Consider the following 15,902-nt stretch of genomic DNA (forward strand, 5'->3'; position numbering starts at 1 on the left):
TCAGGTCACGATCTCAGGGTCCTGGGATCAAGCCCTGCACCGGCCTCTCCGCTCCATGGCGAGCCTGCTTCCCCCCCTCTCTCTCTGCCTGCTCGTGCTCTCTCTCTCTCTCACTCAATGTCTCAAATAAATAAATACAACCTTTTAAGAAATAAAAATAAATACGGCAACTAACAATTTCACAAAACGTCACAACGCGGAGATCCTGAGCCCAGTGAACCAGGCAAGCAGGTCTGGAACCCCAGGTGGGAGCCCCGCGATGCTCCATCTCCAGGCGTCCCTGTGAAACACTAATCGGAGCCTCAGACAACCTGAGAATCCAGCTTCCTCCTCCAGCAAACCGTGTGAGCTCGTCCTGATGTGGGCTCCACTCGGAGCGCGCCCTGGACACATGACAGCACACACAGAGAACCAAGATTTCTGTCTCAGTAACCACATTTAACACAACTGCAGTCATGGCTGATGGGGTGGTTCCCTGGTCTGAGAACCCCAGCGTCTCCACCCCACCCATCCCCTCCCGTCCTCTGGGCCTCCAGCCAGTGTGAGGAGCCCACTCGGACCAGGCCAGGCTCTGGCAGGAGAGCCTATCCCTTCCCAGGAGGCAAAGGCCAAGATCCCTTCCTTCGCCACCAAATGACAGGGTCAGGAGAGCGTCCTCATGGGCAGGAAGGTCAAACACAGTGGCTCAGTGGGTTAAAGCCTCTGCCTTCGGCTCAGGTCATGATCTCAAGGTCCTGGGATCGAGCCCCGCATCAGGCTCTCTGCTCAGCGGGAAGCCTGCTTCCCTTCCTCTCTCTCTGCCTGTCCCTCTGCCTGCTTGTGATCTCTCTCTCTGTCAAATAAATAAACAAAATCTTAAAAAAAAAAAAAAAAAAAAAGACGGTCCTCAGTACTCGTAAATGTCTGGTGCATGGCGGGGGCAGCCCCGGCTTGTTGGAGGGCAGGCCTCACTGGGTTCCTTCCAGAAACAAAAACCTGAGGGGATGGCAATGGTGAGGCCCTGACGGCAACCACGGGATCAAAGACCCTAGGACAGACTTGGCTGAGGGAACACAAGAGGTCAGGCAGGAAGTGCCCATCTTTAAAGATGAGGGGAGTGAGGATTCCTAGTTCTTACCTCAATAATTCCATCAGACGAGCGAGTCTTTTCAAGTCTAACGTCGGGTGTTGGGAGGCACAGAGACCCCTTCAAGTCTGGTGGGGGGGAGGCAGTGCGACACCCCCCTAACCCCCCATGAGGACACTTCAGTAGGATCAACTAAAAGAGACAGGCCCCTAGCCCCAACATCCAATTCTTGTGCACGTCCAAAGGGAGAGCGCAACGTGCTGCATTATCTCACAGAGAAAACTAGAAACGCTGTGGCTACGTAATGGGGCCGTGCTACACAATAGTCCATAAATGTCAAAAGTTAGGGAGAGCTGGTCCTCGTTCTGCCACGGGGAGAACGGAAACCGCCCCACCGCATGAAGCAAGCAAGCTGAGGAGCTGCATGACAGCATTCCAGTAAAACCCGAACAACGTTGTGCGGATGGCAAACCTCACGATGTTTATCTGACCAGAACAAAGAAAAAAACTGGGGTGCGGGACAGAGCAAAGAACAAACAGAACCTGTAAATGCAAAGGAAAATGTCAGACTGCTTGCCTGGCTGAGACGGGCGGTGGGGGGGGACACCCCAGCTGTGTCTGGAAGGCTCCCTCTGTCAGAGTACAGCCCAACTAGAAATATACCACGACTGCAGAAGTGGGATCTGTGGGAAATCAGATTACATTTGGTTTTTATTTTGTTTTACGGTTTTTTGTTTTTTAAATTACCTACCATTAACAATCTGAAAAATGGGGGCACCTGGGTGGCTCAGCTGGTCAGTCAGGTGTCCGCCTTCGGCTCAGGTCAGGATCCCAGTGTCCGGGGTCGAGTCCTCGTTCAGGTTCCCTGCTGGGCAGGGGGCCTGCTCATCCCTGTCCCTCTGCTGCACCCCCCCCCCCAGTTCATGGGCACACACGTGCGCGCACGCGCGCGCGCATTCTCTCTCTCTCAAATAAATAAATAAATAAATCTTAAAAAACGATCTGAAAAATGTACTTATTGAGCCCAGGTACTCCAGGCTTGCGACCCATACTCCAGGAGGGTGTGGATGGAGGCGGTGAGGACGCTGAGGTTGAGCCCCTCCAGATGGGCTGCGGATCCGATCCCAGCAACACACACGCCAACCCCCTATACCGTGCACCATTTCAGGGGACATAGGAACCCCAGAAGCCCACTAGTGAGCCATGGCCCTCAGGGTTAAGAACCTCTGACTCAAACAACATTTCAAGCCATGGAAAAGCCATGGGGCAGGGAACAGGGGCTGGGATGAGCACACACGTGCCGCAGAAGCCGCACAGCCCTAACATGGAGGCACAGAGCACAGGAGACAAGCCTGGAGACTCACAGGACGTGGCTGACAAAAGCAGGTCCCCCAGCTCTGTCTCTTCTGCCCCTCCAGGCTGCTCTCATAGGGACTACCCCTCCAGGAGTGGCGGGCAGGGAGCCCACACAGCGGGCCAGGTCCACAGTCTGGCCCAGCAGCCTTGTCTCTATGTAGCCCCAAACTCCACTGGACTGTGGGTCACCTGCACCGTATCTTTCCCTTTGAGGCCTTGCTCCTTACCAGGCCCGTGTGCCTAATGGCCAGCATAATCAGTCAGGGCCTCCCCTGTCCCAGCTCCCCCACAGTGATTCACAGGGGAAAGAAAACCAGAGTTAGAGGCTCCTCCGTGCTCCTCCGGCCCCGCAGAAATCACAGAACCCACCCGATCCCCGCCCCGAAGCTCAGCCTTGCTCCCACAGTGCAAGTCCGGGAGGCCAAGCATCTGCGGGTCATCGGAGACAGGCCAGAAAGTCGCAGGAAGTTGGGTCTTCCTGGCTGGACTCTGCCCTACCGGTGAAACCTGCAGTGTAGACAGGTCAGGGTTACACGTGGACCTATGGACTGTCCCCAAATGCATACGTGCCTTGGTCATATGCCACAGTGCACAGTTCTCTCTGTAAAACAGAGCAGAGGACACTGAAAGTTCTGTGACCTCAGCTTTCCTGTGAGCACGCATCACAGCGTCACAGCTGACCACCACCTGCAGACACATGGGGTCACTCACAAAGAACGATACCAAATTGCCACGGATGCCACCTATTACGGGGACGCGGCGTAGGCCTGCGGGCTCATAGCAGCCCACCATAAGGCCACCTCTGAGCCAGGTCTACTAAGTCGTGTGTCTGGACAAAAGGCACCATCACATTGGACAGGCCTCAGGGCAGCCCCCACACGGGCTCAGACATCTGGCGGCTGCAGGGCCACCCCCCTCCCCCTTTCCTGACAAGAGGGGCAGGGACAGGGTGGGACCTTGAACTCCTGTTCAGTCAGTCTAGCCTTCTGAGGGATGGGCCAGGTGTTTATTCTATTTATGAGCTCAAAGTACTGGGTACTTAGTGACCAGAGCTCCCCAGACTGGAAAGCCTGCAGGCAGGTGGGAATGCCCATGACTTGGCTGGGGTCATGAAGGCCGTAGGCAGCGCCAGCTGGGGGGTGGGGGGATGAGGGGCGGCCCAGCCGAGTCTCCCCAGCCAGAGGCCTGGCTGCGGCCCTCTCCACCCCAGAGGGCCTGCTCCCACAGCCACCACCTGCGAGACCCTCCGGACAGGCAGTGGTGCCACAAGAATCTCACCGGCTGAAGCAATGACCTTGAGACGCATTTCCCTCCTCTGTGTTTCCAGCTCGCATGACTAGTTAGATTATGGAAGCAAAAACTAATTATAATTAATGGCTGAGGTTTTATTTTGCAAGAAAGGATTTTTTCAAAAGTGACAAGCTCGGCGCGTGTCAGCATGTTTTCCTGAAGAAAGCACATTTTAGCGCCCAGGCCGAGGCTGTGGAAGACGGTGATGTCAGACCGGGGCTGCCCCCCTAGCGGCCCGCGGCCGGGCCGGCCCGTGTCCCGACCCGCAGCCCCGGCCTGGTGGGCGCGCGGCCTCCCCCTGCCCTCGCGCGAGACCTTCGGGGACCCTCGGGCTGTGCACCCGGGGGAGAGCCCAGGGTCCGCTCCCCTGCGAGCAAGTGGAAAACAGCTGCGCAGTGCAGGGCGGGGGGCGCCGGCCGGGCACCGGGCGCTCGCGGCCCAGCGGCTCCCAGGCCCCCGGGTCGCGCCCGCGCTCCCCGCCCCCGCCCCCGGCCCCGACGCCTCGGCCCGCGCCCCCCGCGCCCCCCGCCCGGCCGCGCCCGCCCAAGGTCGGCGGGAGGGCCGCGGGGCCCGGCGGGCGGGGGTCCGGACGGGGGCCTGCGGCGGGGGTCGGGGGACGGCGGCCGCACCTGCATCCGAAGGCCCCCGCCGCGCGGCCCGCAGCCCCCTCTCCGGCGCGGCCCGAGAGCCGCACTCACCCGGGCGACGCCATCAGCGCGGCGAGGTCTCGGCGCTACCGCCGCCTCCGCTTCCTCCGCGCCGAGCGCCTCCGCCGGGGAGGGGCCTCGCGCCGGCCACGGCCACCCGCCCGGGCCGCTACGGGCGGCGGGGGCGCGGGGCGGGGGCCTTGCTCGGGGAGGGACCCGGGCCGGCGGGGCGGGGACGCGGACTTGGGGGCGCCCGGGGAGGGGCCCGGGGCGGCTGGGGCGCGGAGAAGAACCGGCGTTGCCCGGAGCGGCCGAAGTGAGGGGAGGCGGGGCGCAGGCCGGGCAGCGTTGGCCCTGGGAGCGGGGGCGGCCGCGGCGGGCTGCTGCCCGGACCCGCCCGCCGGCCCACCTGCCCAGGTGCCCGCAGGCCAGGACTCCGGGAGAGGAGCCACGGGGCCAAACCGGCCGAAAACCTGCCCCGGGGCCACGGATCCGCGGCGGGACCGGGTGAAGTCGACACTCCCTACCGAAGGAGTTTGATTTCCCTGAGAAAAGCCTTTCCTTTAGTCCAGGAGAGCGAGGCGTGGTCACTGCTCCGCAGCCGGCGGTAACCGTGCTATTGCTGTGCTGTCTTGCACGAGTCGCTGGCCTCTCTGAGCCAGTCACCCTCTTGTAAAATGTAGATAAAATTAATACTGTTCAGCCCCAAGCACTGTGTGGCACTTGGATCCCCCTTACGTTGTGTTATTCAGCAGTAGTCAGGAGTCGGGGCTCCTAGGGGGTTTCACTTACTTGTGGAGTATAAGGAATAACACGGAGGACATGGGGAGATGGAGAGGATAAGTGAGTTGGGGAAAATCAGAGGGAGATGAAGCATGAGAAGACTGTGGACTCTGAGAAACAAACGGAGGGTTTCCGAGGGGAGGGAGGTGGGGGGATGGGTGAGCCTGGTGGTGGGTGTTAAGGAGGACAGGGATTGCATGGAGCACTGGGTGTGGTGCATAAACAATGAACCTTGGAACACTGAAAAAAAAAATAAATAAATATAAATAAAAATAAAAAATGCTTGAGAAAAAAAAAAAAAGAAATTGCTGCATTAAGCTCAGCTCTGTAAAGTCTGCTAAGTAAAGCCACAGGGCTGTGAGACCCAAATTGGGAATAAATCCAAGAAACCAGGGTTAGGTAAAATTTGGGGAAGGGAAACTGCTAAATGGCCTGCTTCAAGGCAGTAATGATTGCTACTGGAGTGATAATTTTTTTTTAATCAACTTAATTGATTTTAAAATATATTTCTAAAAAATAACGAAATGTAAGTTCACTGAAATATTCTTCCTCAACATGAATTTTAGTGCGTATATGCCATTCTGTGCCCGGTGGATGATCATGTTTTAACCAGCCCCAACTGTTGGACACAAATATTGCTGCCAGTAGCCATAATTATACGAAATGCGGACAGCAAATACCCCCATCCGTGATGATGTCATCCAGTATTAATCTATGATTATTTCTTTAGGCCGTTTGTAGGAGTTGAATTTCTAGGTCATGACATCAGCATTTTAAGTCTTTTCAGATAGTATATAATACACACATACATACACACACACACACTTGCAAATGCTACATGCACGTATCCGCACATTCATACACACAGATTACTCTCCCAGCACACTCTCCAACACTGATAGTACCAGTTTCCCAAAACTTGTTCTATAAATTTAACAGTTTCTTTTGTTGCCAATTTGATAGGTTAAAAACCAGTATTTTGGCAAAATGGCAAACTAGGAAGTTCCAAGCTCTCATTTCCCCACAGAAAAGTGAAGAAAACAGCCTGAACCTGCCTGAACTAATTCTGTAGCTGCTCTGAACACCAAAAACGCTCCAGCAGGAAACAGACGTATCCAAGATTGCAGGAAAGTTTCTGGCGTTTTTATGTGCATTGCCCTTCCCCTTCCCCAGGACAGCGGTAGTCTTGGCCTTCAGCAGATAGGACCCTGTTTCCCAGGCCACACAGACTTATTACCTTGGACAGGCTGTATAAGGGAGTCCATCAGATTGAAACGACGTAATTCTAGACCATAACTCACAGCAGGATGACGGTGTAAAGATCCATCATAAATATAAAGATATGGGTGAATACAAAAACCAAAATTTTAATTTTAGTAGTAACTCCACTTTTTATTTTTAATGGGGCTTAAAAGACAAATGCATACAAATAATTATGTTATAAATATATATTACTGGGGGGCACCTGGGTGGCTTAGTCAGTGAATCGTCTGCCTTTGGCTCAGGTTATGATCCCAGGGTCCTGGGGTCGAGTTCCACATTGGGCTCATTGCTCCTTAGGGAGCCTGCTTCTCTCTCTACCTCTGCCTGCCACTCTGCCTGATTGTGTGTGCTCTCTCTCTCTGACAAATAAATAAAATTTTTTTTTTAAAAAAGTACATTATTGGGCCAAGGTATAAAAATTTAATTTGTGATATTAATAACTTGAAGGAGAAATGACTGTAGAGTTTTGGTATGTAGTTGAGGTGTTCAAATCATTAAAATTGGACTGTCGTGGGATGCCTGGGTGGCTCAGTTGCTTAAGCCACTGCCTTTGGCTCAGGCCATGATCCCAGGGTTCTGGGACCGAGTCCCACATCGGGCTCGTTGCTCCTCAGGGAGCCTGCTGCTCTCTCCGCCTCTGCCTGCTTGTGCGTGCTCTCTCTCACTGACAAATAAATAAATAAATAAAAGCTTTTTAAAATATTATAAAATTGGACTGTTGTAACTTTAGGGTGTTATCTGTAATCCCCCTGGTATCCACAAAGAAAATCTCTATACAATATATAGAAGAGTCTATATTTGAAGGGAATCAAAACATGTCATTACAAAAAGTCAGCTAACCATAAATAAGGCAGTAAGAGAAGAGAGACAATGCTTTAAGAAAAAGAAATAATAATTTTTTTTACAAAGGCAAAATGGCAGTAGTAAATTCCTCCTTATCAGTAACTATTTTAAATGTGAATGGATTAAGTTGTCCAATTAAAAGGCAGAGATTGGCAGAACAGGTTTTTAAAAATAACCCAAATACACACTGTTTATAAGAGACTCACCTTGAGTCTACAGACAGAAAAGGACTGGCAGTGGAAGGATGGTAAAAGGTGTTCCGTGTACACAGTAACCAAGAAAGCTGGGCAAGCTACCAAGACAAAACAGACTTTGTTAAACTGTTACAAGAGATGAAAACGTGATATTTTTTAAAATAGTCAATTCACCAAGACAGCAATTATAAACATACATGCACCAAATAAAGAGCCCCAAAATATAGGAAGCAGATATTCACAGAACTGAGGGGAAAACTAGTTCTGTAATAATACTCGAATACTTCACTAGTCACCTCCTGCAGGAGACAGGACAGCCGGCAAAAGATCAGGAAGCAAACAGAGAACCTGAGCCATCCCGCAGACCGGATGCCCGCAGACGCACCGAACACCGCGCTCCGCAGCGGCAGGACACACATCCTTCTCAAGTGCGCACGGAACATCCTCCCCGAGAGACCACGTGTGAGGCCACAAAACAAGTCTTAAATAATTTAAACAATGCTAGATTAATTATTCAAAATATCTTTTCTTATCACAACAGAATGAAACTGACGTCAAAAATATAAAACAGGAAAATTCACAAGTATGTGGAAATTAAGCAACACACCATAAACAACTGACAAATTAAAGAATAAATCAAGGGAAACTAGGAAATACTTCAACAAAAATAGGAAGAGTAGAACATGTGATACAATGAAAACAGAGCTAAGAGGGAATTGTATACGTGTAAATCTCTGTCATAAAAGAAGAAAAATCTCAAATCAATAACGTAACAGTATGCGCCAAGGGGGGAGAAAATGCAGAGAACACCATCCGAAAGCTAGCAACAGCAAGGAAATAATAAAGACTAGAAAAGAGAAAAATAAAATGAAGAAGAGCAAAATAGAAAAAAAACAATGGAATAAAAGCTGCTTCTTTGAAAAGATCAAAATTAACAAACTTTCAGCTAAACTCACAGAAAAGAACAGAAGACCTAAATCACTAAAACAGAAATGAAATTAGGGACATTACTACTGATTTTACCGAAATAAAAATAACTATAAGAGAATACTACAGATGATTGTACACCAACAAACTGCATCACCTAAGTGAAAAAACTGATTTCCTGGAAACACAGTCAACTACAGAATGAAGAAATAGCAAAATCTGAAGAGGTTGATAACTAGACATTGACATAGTAAACAAAAAACCTTCCAACAAGGAAAAGCATGGACCAGACGGCCTCAGTGGTGAATTCTACAAAACATTTAAATAATAACATTAATTCTCTAACTCTTCGAAAACATTAAAGAGCATGAGATCAACATCACTCCTGATACTAAAGCCTAAGACCCTACGAGAAGGCGACAGACCAGTCTCCCTTAGTTCCCCCCAATACGAAATTCCTCAACAAAATACTAGCAAAAGGAATCCAGAAAAAGGACTATATACAATGACCGAGCGGGATTTATTCCTGGGATGCAAGGATGATGCCACACATGCGATGTGATCAGTGTAATATATTACATTAACACAATGAAGGGTTTAGAAAAAGTACATAATTATCTCATTATATGTAGAAAAGGCATTTGACAAAATTCAACAACCTTCATGACAAAAACACTCAAACCAGTAGCAGCTGGAAAACTCTTCAACACAATAAAGACCACATTTAACACCCCAGAGTTAACACCATACTCGATGGTGAAAGCCTGTAAGTTGTTCCCAAAAATTAGAAACAAGAAAAGGCTCACTTTTGCCACTTCTGTTCAACACAGTACCGGAAGTCCTAGTCAGATCAATTAGGCTAGGAAAAGAAATAAAGGGCTCCCAAACGAAAAGAAAAAGTAAAATTATCTCTGTAGGTAACATGATCATATATGTACAAAGTCCCCAAAATTCCACACCCAAAAAAAAGAGCACCAACAATAAAACCCCTATAATACCTGATAGGCAAATTCAGAAAAGTTGCATGTGAAAAGTCACCATGCAAAACCCGTTGGGACGGCAACAGCAGGCCATGCTCCTGCAGATGCCTGCAGCTGGCATGTCTGAAGACCTGAGCAGTAGGTGGGTCCAGAGACCCATCGGCCAGCACACTCCGAATCTCCAGCCACACTCTCGGACAGGTGTTCCCTCCTCGAGGCAGCCAATAAGAACAGGAAGGGGTAACGGCTTCAAATGTGCAGACACCAACACTAAGCTAGAAAGATCATGAATAATGAGAAGATATAATAATTAGGCTTCACCACAGAGAAGCCTAATAAAGCTGAGGAAGCAGAAACCCATGAACTACTTAATGAAGAACTCAAAATAATTTTCTTAAAGAAGCTAAGTGAGAGAACAAAAATAATTATCCCTGATGAACTTGAATGATAAATCCTCAACAAAACTCCAGCGAGCTGGTTTAAACAGCACATTAAAAGTACACCATGACTAGGGAAGACTCATCCCTGGGTGCAAGGATGGTTCAAATTGTGCAAATCAATCCATGTGATTCACCCTATTAGCAGACAGGAGGATAAAAATCACACGATCACTGAAATAGCTTCTGAAAAGCAGTTTACAAAACTCAACACCCTTTCATGGTAAAAACTCTCAACAAAATAAGTACAGAAGGAAGTCACCTCAACACTAGAGAAGCTGTCGACAAGAAGCCCACAGTAACACTGTGCTCAGTGATGAAAAAGCTTGGCCTCTAGCGTGTGAAACAAGGCAAGAAGGCCCACTCTTGCTTCTCCTATTCAACATAGTACTGTAAGTCCAAGACAGGATAATTAAGTAAGAAAAAATAAATAAATAAAAGATATCCAAATCAGAAAGAAGTAAAATTATCTCTGTTTACAGAAGACATGATCTTCTACGTAGAAAGACTAAAGACCACACACACACACACACACACACACACACACACACACACACCCCTATTAAAATAAATGGATGCAGTAAAAATCCACATACAAAAATCAGTTGCATTTCTATACACAAACAATATTTCCAAACAGGAATTTAAGAAAATAGTCTCATTTACAATAGCGTCAAAAACAATAAAACACTTAGGAATAAACTAAAGTATTAAGAGACTTGTACATAGAAATGTATAAAATAGTGATGACAGAAATTAGACACGAATAAGTGGAACGACATTTCATGTTCATTGAACAAAAGAATTAATATTGTTAAAGTTAATTACTCAAAGTGATCTACAATTTCAATTCAACCCCAAAAAAATACAAATGGCATTCTTTATTGAAGTAGAAAAACCAATCCTAGAATTCATTTGGAACCACAAAAGACCTTGAGTGGCCAAAGCAAATTTTGAGCAAGAAAAAAGCTGGAGGCATCACACTTCCTGATTTAAAAATATATTATAGAGCTACAATAATCAAAACAGCAAGATACTGGCATGAAAACAAATATACAGGGCACCTGGGTGACTCAGTAGATTAAGCGTCTGCCTTCCGCTCAGGACAATGATCCCGCGGTCCTGGGATTGAGCCCTGCGTTGGGCTCCCTGCTCATTGGAGAACCTGCTTCTCCCTCTACCTCTGCCTGCTGCTCTGCCTACTTGTGCTCTTTCTCTATCTCTCTGTCAAATAAGCAAATAAAATCTTTTCAAAAAATTAAACCTTATCACAGGTATGCACATACAGGAAACAAGAGTGTATATAGAGTTCTGTATTATTCCCGTTTCAGGTATCCACTAGGGGGACACATCCCCCACTGATAAGGGGGGACCAGCAGTGGAACAGACTGGAGAGACCAGAAGTCAGTCCATGCATCTGCAGTCACCTGATCTCAGAGAAGGGTGCCAAGAACACTAAATGAGGAAAGGATGGTCTCTTCAACAAATGGTTATGGGAAACTGGACATCCACGTACAAAAGGATGACACTGGACACTTTCCTCACATCATCTACACACATCGACTCAAAATGGATAGAAGACATAATCTTATAACCTGAAACTATAAAACTCTTAGGAGAAAACATAGGGGAAAGCTAAATATTGCACTTGGCAATGAATTCTTGGGTAAGACATCAAAAGCACAGGCAACAAAAACAAAAAACAGACGAGTGGGACTATCCCCAGCAAAGGAACAATCAACTGAATGAAAAGACAAACTACAGAATGGGAGACGTTATTTGCAAACCACAAATCTGATGAGGTGAATATTCAAAATACAGAAGGAACTCCTTCAACTCAACAGTAATTTATTTCAGAAAAACTGATTGTAAAATGGGCAAAAGAGGGCGCCTGGGTGGCTCAGTGGGTTAAAGCCTCTGCCTTCAGCTCAGGTCATGGTCCCAGGGTCCTGGAATCGAGCCCCACATCGGGCTCCCTGCTCGGCAGGGAGCCTGCTTTCCACCCCCACTCCGTCTGCCTCTTTGCCTACTTGTGATCTCTGTCTGTCAAATAAATAAATAAATAAATCTTTAAAAATATATATATATAATTAAAAATAAATAAATAAAAAACAAATAAATAAAAATGGGCAAAAGACCTCAAGAGACATTTCTCAAAAGAAGACATAAATTGGCCAACAGGTATATGGAATGGTGCTCAGCATAACTAATCATCCGGGAAATGTGAATGAAACCACGATAAGATACCTGCTCACAGCGGTTAGTACGGCCATTATCAAGTTGGTGAGAAGGCTGAGAAACAGAAAGCCTTGTACCCTGATGCTGGGAATGCAAACTGGGGCAGCTCCTGTGGAAAACAACATGGAGGTTCCTCAAAAAGCTAAACATAGAAATACCATATGATCCAAAGTCACACATCTGAGCATATACCCCAAAGTACTGAAGCCGGTATCTCAAAGAGATACCTGTACTCTGATGTTCCTTGCAGCATTATTCACAATAATCAAGATATGGAAACAAACTAATTGTCCATCAAGGCATGAATGGATAGAGAAAAACGTGGTGTATAAATACAGTAGAATATTGGTCAGCCTTTCAAAAGCAGAAAATCCTGACGTTTGCAACAACATGAATGTACTCATGCTAAGTGAAATAAACCAGACAAAGGACAAATTCTGCGTGACCCCATTTTTAAGAGGAATCTAAAATAGGAAAATTGAGAACCACAGCATGGGCTGTGGAGGCTGGGAGGAGGGAAGAATAGAGGTATTGGCTAGTCAAAGGGTACGAAGTTCCAGTTATGCAAAATGAGTAAGTTCCAGAGATCTAATGGACAGCATAGGGCCCACAGTTAACAACACTGTACAGCACACTTAAAAATATGCCAAGAAGGGGGGTGCCTGGGCGCTCAGTGGGTTAAGCCTCTGCGTTCGGCTCAAGTCATGATCCCGGGGTCCTGGGATAGAGCCCCGCATCGGGCTCTCTGCTCAGCAGGGAGCCTGCTTCCCTTTCTTTCTCTCTCTGCCTACCTGTGATTGCTGTCTGTCAAATAAATAAATAAAATCTTTTTAAAATATGCCAAGAAGGTAGATCTTATGTTAAGTGCTCTTAAACACAAAAGAAAAACTACCTATAATAACTAAACAAACAAAAATAATAAAATACATAAAGAGAGTGAGAAGAAACTTTTCAGGTGATAGAGGGTTTATGACCTTCATTGTAGTAATGTCTTCACAGGGATATTCTGATCTTCAAGCTCATCAAATTGTCTACATTAGATATGTAGAGCTTTTTGAATATCAGTCATACTCAATTAAGAGAGTAAGAGAATAAGAAAGAGAGTAAGAAAAGTCAGTTGCATTTCCATTCACTAACAATAAGAAATATTTAAAAAAAAGAAATTGAGGAACCAGTTCTATTGACATTAGCACCAGAAAGAAAAAAATATGTAGAAATAATGGCCTCCTGGGTAGCTCAGTCACTGAAGCAGCCCACTCTTTTTTTTTTTTTTTAAGATTTTATTTATTTATTTGTCAGAGAGAGCGAGGGAGAGAGAGCGAGCATAAGCAGACAGAATGACAGGCAGAGGCAGAGGGAGAAGCAGGCTCCCTGCCGAGGGATGTGGGACTCGATCCCAGGATGCTGGGATCATGACCTGAGCCAAAGGCAGCCGCTTAATCAACTGAGCCACCCAGGCATCCCGTGAAGCAGCCCACTCTTAATCTTGGCTTAGGTCATGATCTCAGGGTGGTGAGACTGAGCCTCACATCAGGCCCCACACTCAGTGAGGAGTCTGCTTGACATCCTCTCTCCCTCTCTTCCTGCCCCTCCCCTGTTCGTGTGCTCTCTAAAATGAATAAATAAATCCTTTAAAAGAATTTATACAAATGGACAGAAGATGTAATGGAAAACTACAAAACAATGTTGAAAAAATTAATGAAGATAGAAATAAGTGAAAAGATATTCCATATTCACAGATTCAAAATCTTAATATTGTTAGGATGTCAATGCAACCCAAAGCGATTTACAAATTCAATGGAATCATGATCAAAATCTCAAGAGATTTTTTTAAAGGATAGAAGAATTCATCCTAAAATTCATATGGAATCTCAAGAACACTGAATAACCAGAATACTCCTAAAAATAAAGAATAGGGGCACCTGGCTGGCTCATTTGTTAAGCATCTGCCTTCAGTTCAGATCATGATCCTGGGGTCCTGGGATTGAGCCCCATGTCGGGCTCCCTGCTCAGTAGGAAGCCTTCTTCTCCCTCTCCCACGCCCCCTGCTTGTGTTCCCTCTCTCACTGTGTCTCTCTGTCAAATAAATAATAAAGTCTTTAAAAAAAAAAAAAAAGAACAGAGTTGGAGTACTCATACATCTCAATTTCAAAACTAACTATAAAACTATAGTAATCAAAATAGTGTAGTACATAAAGACAGACATATAGACCAATGGAATAGAATATTGGTCCCAGAAATAAATTCTCACATATGTGGTCCAATATATTTTTTACTTAATTGCTAAGACCAGTTAATGTGAAAAGGATAGTCTTTTCAACAAACGGTGCTGAGAAAACTGGATAGAAGAGTGAGGTTGGACTCATACCTTATATCACAGGCAAAAATTACTTGGGGGGCACATTGGTGGCTCAGTCGGTGAAGCGTCTGCCTTCGGCTCAGGTCATGATCCCAGGGTCCTGGAATCGAGTCCAACATGAGATTCTCTGCTTGGCAGGGAGCCTGCTTCTCCTTCTCCCTCTGCCTGCCACTCTGCCTACTTGTGCTCTCCCTCTCTCTGTGTCAAATAAATAAAATCTTAAAAAAAAATTACTTGGGGTGCCTGGGTGGCACAGTCAGTTAAGTGTCCAACTCTTGGTTTCAGCTCATGTCATGATCTCAGGGTTGTAGGATCGAGCCCTGCCTCAGGCTTTGTGCTCAGCATGGAATCTGTTTGAGACACTCTCCCTGCTCCATCTGCCCCTCTTCCCTGCATGTGCATTCTCTCTCTCTCTCTAAAATAAATACATAAATCTTTTTTAAAAAATTACTTAAAATTATCAAAGACCTAAACATTAAAACAATAAAACTCTTGTGAAACAAACAAACAAACAGGGGAAAAGCTTCATGACATTGTATTTGGCCATGATTCTTTTGGATATGATACCAAAAGCTCTGGCAACAAAAGAAAAAACTTGATCAATCGGACTTCATCAAAAAAATTTTTTTTAATTGTATCAAAGGCCATTATCAGAAGAGTGAAAAGACAACCCACAGAATGGAAGAAGATATTTGCAAATCATATACCTGATACGGAGATTAAAATAAGGAACCCATACAACTCAGCCACACACAAAAAAAACCCCAAACAACACAATTTAAAAATGGGCAAAGGGCTTGAACAGACATTTCTCCAAGGAAGATATACTTGTAGTAAATGAAAATATGCTCAACATCCTTAGTCATTAAAGAGATGCAAACAAAAAGCACAGTGAGATACCTCTTCCCACATACTGAAGTGGCAATCACCAAACAAAAGAAAATATCAAGTATTGATGATGATGACGTGGAGAAACTGGGACCCTTGTATATCATTAGTGGAATGTAGGATGGTTCAACCACTGTGGAAAACAGTTCCACAGTTGCTAGAAATGCTAAACATTAGAAATACCATATGAGCCAGCTGTTCTGCTTCTGGGTATACAGATCCCAAAGAAGTGAAGGCGGGAACTCATACAGATACTTGTGCACCAAGGCTCACAGTAGTAGGTATTCATAACAGTGAACAGGCAGAAACCACCCAAATGACCATCAACAACTGAACAGATAAATGAAATATGCATAAACATAAGATGGAACATTATTTGTTCATAAGAAGTGGAGTCCTGACGCACACCACAACACAGATAAGCCTAGAAAACACACTACGTGAAATCACCCAGATACAAAGGGATATTCTGGGACTCAACTTAAATGAGGAAGATAGAGAAGGCAAACCAACAGATACAGAAAGAGAATTAGGGGTTACCAGGGGCCAGAGATGGGGAAATGGGGAGTTACTGCCTAGCAGTTATAGAGTCCCTGGAATGATAAAGTTTTAGATATAGTGACGTCATGGT

General features: G+C 46.3%; 1 protein-coding gene across 5 annotated transcripts in view; it reads right to left on the reverse strand.

Annotated features, from left to right (window-relative positions):
* Positions 1-15,902, reverse strand: part of URGCP (upregulator of cell proliferation) — a 57,600-nt gene that overhangs the window by 21,659 nt on the left and 20,039 nt on the right. Inside the window, exon 1 of one of the 5 annotated variants that reach the window (XM_059397086.1) lies at positions 4,411-4,510. The exons of 2 other annotated variants lie outside the window; for them this stretch is intronic. In XM_059397086.1, the coding sequence (XP_059253069.1) occupies positions 4,411-4,424 (14 nt within the window). In that variant the 5' untranslated portion in view covers positions 4,425-4,510. Of the gene's footprint in view, positions 1-4,410; positions 4,511-15,902 lie in introns of those variants that run through there. 2 more of the 5 variants (XM_059397088.1, XM_059397089.1) reach the window with 2 other exon arrangements.

Source organism: Mustela nigripes, chromosome 4 (genome assembly GCF_022355385.1).
Source record: "Mustela nigripes isolate SB6536 chromosome 4, MUSNIG.SB6536, whole genome shotgun sequence".
Lineage (NCBI taxonomy): Eukaryota > Metazoa > Chordata > Mammalia > Carnivora > Mustelidae > Mustela > Mustela nigripes.